General features: G+C 40.9%; 1 protein-coding gene across 1 annotated transcript in view; it reads left to right on the top strand.

Annotated features, from left to right (window-relative positions):
• The window catches only part of LOC122629441 (protein drumstick), a 3,386-nt gene extending 568 nt beyond the window's left edge, over positions 1 to 2,818 (top strand). Inside the window, exon 2 of the mRNA XM_043812852.1 lies at positions 1,363 to 2,818. Within this exon, the coding sequence (XP_043668787.1) occupies positions 1,363 to 1,378 (16 nt within the window). The 3' untranslated portion in view covers positions 1,379 to 2,818. The remainder of the gene's footprint in view (positions 1 to 1,362) is intronic.
• The last annotated feature ends 4,682 nt before the right edge of the window (positions 2,819 to 7,500 follow it).

A 7,500-nucleotide genomic window follows, 5' to 3' on the forward strand; every position in this document is an offset into this window, starting at 1 on the left:
GGATCGATATGACGATGGATCGATCGCTCGGGTGTGGATCGTATGTGAATTCGTTCGTTCGAATCGTTTTTTATCTTTACTCTTCTTATCGATTTCATCTTTGACAGAGTGTGCCGTCTATCTGTCCGTCCGTCCGTCCGTCTATCCGTTCGTTCGTTTGTCCGGATTAACGTGTAACAGTGCAACGATTGTGCGCGAATCATTAACGATCGTCGAAGTTTGTTCAAGTTTGAAGTTTCGCTCGTGAGGTAAAAAATGTGTTCGCCGTTAACGAGAATTCTGTTTCGTCGATCGTACTAGCCGTCGGATTTTATCGTATCGGATTTTACTAGGTGTCCGTCCACTTGTACTTTTCCGTCGCGGATCCTACGGAATACGCCAAGAAAGTTTTAACTTTCTACATGAGTTCGAAGTAACGAGAGTGATCGATGAACTTTAGTGATAGTTTTCGATAAGTGCGTTGAATTTTGATTACCGAATTAAATGACTCGATCGGATAGTTTCGGGTTGAAGTATAGTATCGATCGTTCGATCGATCGGCGATCGACGGGAAGTCAACCAACCGCAAAGATTGCTTATCGTCTCGTCGGTTAGTTTCAGAAAATTTAATAAATGATTACATTCAATTGGTGGACTCGTTGGAAATATGACGAAACGTTTTTTGGATTCGTTGGTAAAATCATTTCGAATCGATCGCGAAGGTAATACTTAGAAGGAGCATAAGATAAACGTTGCGGGCGAGAAGGAGGTCGCTACCGAGGTGACCTTTTCGCACCATTGGCCTTGCAAAGTTGCACCGTGTCACCTTCACCCATCTCTCTTTCTTTCTCTCTCTCTCTCTCTTTCTCTTTCTTTGTCTTTCTCTAGCTCTTTCTTTTTCTCGTTGTCTTTCTCTTTCTCGTAGATCGTAGCAAAGGTGCGAATAAAGAGAGAGGATAATCTGTGTTCGCCTAAGAGTATGCGGGAGGAAAGGGAGTGAAAGAGAAAGAGAAAGAGAAAGAGAAAGAGACAAAGAGGGAGAGAATGAGAATGAGAATGAGAGAGAGAAGGAGAGAGGTAGAGGGATGGAGAGAGGGAGGGACGAAGAGACGCGCAGCACTTTGAGGATCGGTCTGACCCATAAATCAGACTGAAATAATGCTGCTGGCTCTCTCGCTTCGCGTTCCGCGAACGAACGCTCGCGCGCGTGCTCTAACGCTCGCGAGCGACTAAGAGAGTGAAAGAAAAAGAAAGAGAGAGAGAGAGAGAGGGAGAGAGAGAGAGAGAGAGAGTCGAGGTGATAAAATAAATCTTCGATACTGGTGGATACTAATGGATACCTTGTATATAACGGCGGTGGTCTTGTTTTCTCTTCTGTTGTAGATGTGGGTGGCGGTGAGCGGGAGCTCTGAACCTCCTGCACCTTGACACATACACAATGCACACAAGAACAATATCAACAATATCAACAAGAACAATATCAACAACAACTACAACTATAATATCAACATCAACAACAAGAACAACAAAATTACAACCACGCACTCTTCTTTGATCACCTGCACTCTTTCCGGGCACGATGAAAGCGCAAGCAACTTTTTACCGCCCCCCACGACATATCCAGCATGTGCTATATCTTATTCTTCTTTTTTGATATACCTATATCTTTTTCTCTTTTCCTTCACGGTATTCTCCTTCTTTTTCCTTCTCGCACTCCTATATTAAGCTTTCGTATCATTACTTTATTCGTCAATTTATTATCGAGTCGTCTACGTAATTTCTCTTTTTTTTTTCTTTCCTTCCCTTCTTCCTTTCTTCTTTCCTTTTTTATTCTCCTTCTTCCGTTTCCCATATCCCTTCGTCTATATCTACTAACACGGCGCGAACGTTCGATCGATACGATTGATAACGGTAGGAAGAGAAAGAAAGTAATTTGAGGAACCGAAGAAAGTTTCCTTCGAGAATACTTTCCTCATCTTTCGATTTCGACGATCTCTGTTCCAGGAGCATACACTCTGTTCCCTACAAGGGCTCCAACGGCTACTCAAATGGCTGTTCGAATGGCTACTCTAGGTACTAGAAGCCATCCGGCCAACTCTGCTATATACACAGAACAAAATAAGCATTCCTAGAACACTTTTCTTTCTCTCTAGCGCGTAAGAGACACGCCAAACCTCTTAACAGATATCATACCTGCAATTTCTTTTAATACGTCATGTCGCTGTTAATCATCAAATCCGTTGCTAGCGATTTTCGACTAGAAATTGTTCTCCTCTTGTTTTTTCTTCTTTCCTTTTTTTTTTGTTTTCTCTTTCATTTTTTTTTTCTTTTTCTTTTTATCTCCACGCACCGTCTATGCATCGTTCTCCCTTGTTCTTCGGCTTCTTCCATCCATCCCCCTCTTCTTCGATCGTTCTCACTTCTCTCTATCTCTCTCTCTCTCTCTCTCTCTTTCTCGTGTTTCCCTTCCATTCCTCGAACCTAGACATCTAGACGTCAGTCACATCATCAAAAGAAGCTTTCGATGCCACCAATAAACCAGACGACGAACTAGACTTTTCTCCAACACTCGACGACACAACCTGGTGAAAAAAGTCGTCGATCGAGTACGGCCTTTTTAATCTGTCCATCAACGGTGTCCTCGTTGAGAAAAAGAAGAAATCGATATCGAACAAGATCGATACCTTCGGTGGTCGCCGAGCCGCCGTCGAAAGATGAATTCATTAGCGGAGCCGGCCATTTGTCAAAGACAAAGCCGACCCAGCCGGTGAATGGTTTTAACGACGAGACGAAATCATTGGGAAAAGAAGAGTGAGAGAGAAAGAGAGAGAGAGAGAGAGAGAGAGAGAGAGAGAGAGAGAGAGAGAGAGATAGAGAGAAGGGAGGATACAGCGACACGGTGGAAAGGACTACCTTCCAACGCTAATAACAATCCAACTTTAAAGATGTCTATCCTTCGAAACGTACAATTATGGCGCGAGGAAGCGTGCATTCATGAAGGATCTCGAATCGAGCTCGTGCTGCTCCTCCGGGCTAACATTTCTAAATTGGACTACGTAATAACCCGGAGAAAGAAAGAGAAAGAGAGACAGAGAGAGCTGCTGTTGGATAAGGAGGATGAGGAGTAGGAGGATGCAGCACCCTGGACGTACCTACTACTTGGTCTTTTCTCTGTTAGCTACCGTGAACCACGCCCAGGCTTCGGGCGACGTGAACCACGTCGTCTCCAACTTGGAAACATCTGCCACCGTAGTTGAGACTACGAAATCATCAAATCTCACTCCTGGAGAAGGAAAGAGGAAAAGAGATATCTTTGACAAACGAAATCGTGCGGGAACTCGAGCAACGCTGTCGGCCGGGACGTACACGTACCTACAACTTGATGACCTTGGGGACGTAAAACGAGGCGGGTCCACGCGTCGCTCATGCAAAAATACCAGTCAGCTGGGATCAGCTTCCAGTGGGTGAACCGTTCGCGGAGTTGTCACCTTCGATTTCGTCTCCGGAAGACGGGCTCGTTCGATTGGAAACATGGCATCGAACCGATCCCCGCAGATGATTTTCCCTTCGTCCTGATCAACTCTCTCTCTCTCTCTCTCTCTCTCTCTCTCTCTCTCTCTTTCTCTCTTTTTCTTTCTTTCTCGCGGACTTTACCACCGATGCCATCGAATTCTTCTTCTTTTTCTTCTTTTTTTTAATCTCAATTTTTTTTCCCTTTCCCTTCTTACATTTCTCTAACATCTTACAGTCCTGTTCTTCGCGAGAAGGAACGCCCACGATAGCGCGAGCTGTTCATTCCGAAGACGAGATCGTAGAGAGCTCAAGTAGAGTGAAAGAGAGATCGTAGATTGCTAACTTATATGCAGAGGGAGAGAAAGAGAGAGAGAGAGAGACAGACAGAGATCACAGTAAGACATTTTTATATTCGATTGTATATTCAATATTGTTAGGTATTTTTTTTCATCATTTTCTTTTTAATGTATTATTTTTTTTTTCTTTTGCTTTTCCTTTTTTCAACAACTTGAATTTTTCTCTTTTCTCCGATTAATCCAATTTATATGAATATATTTTTCTCGCGAAACTTTTTTAATTGTCTACGTACACAAATGTATACATACATACATACGCATGCACGCAGCAAGGGACCACATACACATACGCACGTTGTAAAAGAATAACACACTTTCTCGTACTTTCTCAAGAATACACATTCGTGCGTTAGAAAAAAAGAAAGAGAGAGAGAGAGAGAGAGAGAGAGAGAGAGAGATAAAGAGAGAAAGAGAGAGAGAGAGAGAGAGAGAGAGAGAGAGAGAGAGAGAGAGACTCGCGAAAAGAAAAAAAGAACCAGCTGAGGCATCTCGAGGATTATCGAGAGTGGCCGATCAGACGGTCAGAGGGGCAAAATATTGCGATTCATCGGAAAGGGAAACGTTAAAAAAAATAAAATGAAATGAAAGAAAAGAGAAGAAAAGAAAAAAAGGAAAAAAAAAACAAGAACGAAAATGAAAAGAAAAAAATGGTAGAAAGAAAAAATCATTTTACAAAAGAGTCTTCTCTCGTCCCTTTCTTTTTCTTTCTCGTATCGCTCGTTGAAAAAAGTAACAACGCGTTGTCGCACTTTGTACATAGCTTTGCGTATCTCTTCTCTCGCTCTGATATCTTTATAATAACGAATCGTAGACGATTGCGACTATCTCTCCCGAACGTATTATTAATATTAATAATTAATAGTTTTAGAAAATGTTTTACGAAGAGTAGAGCTTAGTCATGTAATTGTCGTGGTGATCGTCTCTTAGATATCACATAACGACACGTAGAATCGTTATCACGTTGTACCTAGCGATAGGAGTGATAATAATGTTATTTTTTTTTAATTAATTATATATTATTATTATTATATTATATTATATTATATTATATTATATTATTTTATATATTATATTATATATTATTATATTATATTATATTATATATTATTATTATTATTATTATTATTATTATTATTATTATTATTATTCTAATAATTAATGTATATCTACACTTACGCCTTTGTCGCTAGCTTTGCACGTAAAAATAAGAGGTGCACGATCAGCCCGGTGAGAGGATGTTCTGTATCTTATTCTTTCGAAGAGAGAGATAAGACGAGACGTGTGCGTGACACCTATTCGTGTGCTTATTCGGGAATCGCAATGTACTTTTAGGTGGGGAAGACCCACCCTACCGGCCTACCAATAAATTCGCCAAGTCGTAAAACGCTATCTCGTTCTTTCTTCATCCCGACACCTTTCGCACGTTTTCTCCAAATCTTCTTTTTCTTATTTTTCTCTCTTTCTCTCTCTCTTTCTCTCTCTCTCTCATTCTCTTTTTCTATCCTCTCTTTCCCTCTTTTTTTCTCTCTTTCTCTCTCTCTCTCTCTCTCTCTCTCTCTCTCTCTCTCTCTCTCTCTCTCTGAATGTAGATAGAGAATCCTTCCCTTACGGTCATCCGTGCTCGCCCAGCGACCGGCTTTATTGAAAGTCCCCGTCGTGATCTCGATAAGAGTTTCTTTCCTTAACGTAATTCTTCGTTCCTACGAAATCACTTAGTAAATTCCGTTCTATACCTAGCCAATGTTCTTTTCTCTGATTTTGTCTTTTTTTTATTTTTATTTTTATTTTCATCTTTATTTTTATTTTCTAAGAACAATTCTATGAACTTTGCAAAAAAAGAAAGTTGAAGAATATTAATGTGCATGTATGTATGTATATATAAAAAATTTGTGTGTGTGTGTGTATGTGTCGCGATAAATTAACTAAGCATATATATATATATATATATATATATATATATATATATGGAGTTCAGAGTAGCGATGATCACAGACGAGATCGTCGGTACCTCGACGAAAGAGATGAAGAAGGGCAGCCATAATCGGGACAGGTCTCCCGCAGGCGTGAAATATCCAACCGTTTGTACGAAATTATCGTTCCTGTCACAACATCCTCGAGAGAAGGAGAGGGCTTATGTACCTCGTCTCTCAATTATGTTCGCGCGATGATTATCGCCACGCGTTTCTCTTCCGTCTGGCTTCTGAGCTTATATTTTTTATTGCTGTCAATTCTCATTGGTTTACTAATGACTCGGCTATAATTAGGGACACCATTGAACAAAGAAGAAGATGAAGAAGAAGAAAAAGAAGAAGAAGAAGAAGAAGAAGACGGAAAAATGAAGAAGACGTGCATCCAGTTTCATTGTCTCTGTTTTACATACATAGCTCGATCATTCGTTCGTTCGTTCGTTCATTCGTTAATGCATAAGAGTTACTGCTAAGAGATTGCGAAAGATTGTTAAAAGGCTTAGGTAGATAGTACATAGGTAGGTACACGTTGGTAGGCGCGTACTGCACCATCCGAGATGCATCCTGTTCGGTACGACTGGAAGCTGCTCTCACCTCCTGGGGCAAAAGTCGTGAGCTGAATGTCACGGTGATTGAATACGACCCGGTGATGCGCTTCCCGGGATCGGTCGTGCCCCGTCGACTTTCGACGTCTTCTTCCTTTACGCTCGACGCGAATCGATCTAACAAATACACGAAATTTTCTTCAAATACACGTATTATCCTTCGGGATCTTTCTCTCTTTTTTTTTTATACCTTTCTATCTCTTCAAATTTTTTCATCATCGCGCCCAAAAATTGCGACGTTCGTGTTATTTCATTTTCAAGGATCGACGATCGACGAATCGTAAAAAGAAAAAAAAAAAAGAAAAAGAGAAAGAAAGAAAGAAAGAAAGAAAGGAGAAAAAGAAATAGACAAACAGCGAGTTTTTATGGGGAAACCATTTCATCATTATTGCCGAGAACGATCGAGTGGGCGAACGCGAAGAAGCCAACGACGATGGTAGCGGGCAGAAGCTTCCCATGAGAAACTCTCACCTCCGCGGGCGGAAAGTGAACTTCGCGGTCGACGTAGGAGAGCCTCGGTATTGCCGAGGTAGTAGCCTGGCACAACTCTTCTACTCGTTGGATATGGTAGCGATTCTTTTTACGGGTGAAAGGTCGACGAAAAACGTCCGACAATCGCTACCATAATGGCTTCAATGCCACGGCATTCGCTTTCACTTGTACTTACTTAGTTACTCGTGGAAAACGCAATATATTTAGTATATTTAGTTTGTGGGATCGGTTCATTCAACGATCGAATCTTTACCCTTCGACGTTCATCGTTGTTCCATGTTTAAAAGCTCCTGAAGGTCATACCATTCGAGAGACATTTTTCACTTTTATCTTTTTCTATTTCTTCCTGTTCAACCTTTCCTTTCTTTTCTTCTTCTATCTTTATCTTGGACATTATTGATTCCTTTCTATTTTTAATTATTCACGACGCTGTGTAACCCGTTCATATATAGGTACAGGTAGGTACACGTGCATTCTACGAGATTCACACAAAGTTCTTCCTTCCTTTAATCTCACGCGATGTAACTCTCCCGACGTCTATTAAATAAATAAGCATTAAACCCTAGAGGCTTAAAAACTGTTCGTTGT

This window comes from Vespula pensylvanica, chromosome 5 (assembly GCF_014466175.1).
Source record: "Vespula pensylvanica isolate Volc-1 chromosome 5, ASM1446617v1, whole genome shotgun sequence".
NCBI classification, from domain to species: domain Eukaryota; kingdom Metazoa; phylum Arthropoda; class Insecta; order Hymenoptera; family Vespidae; genus Vespula; species Vespula pensylvanica.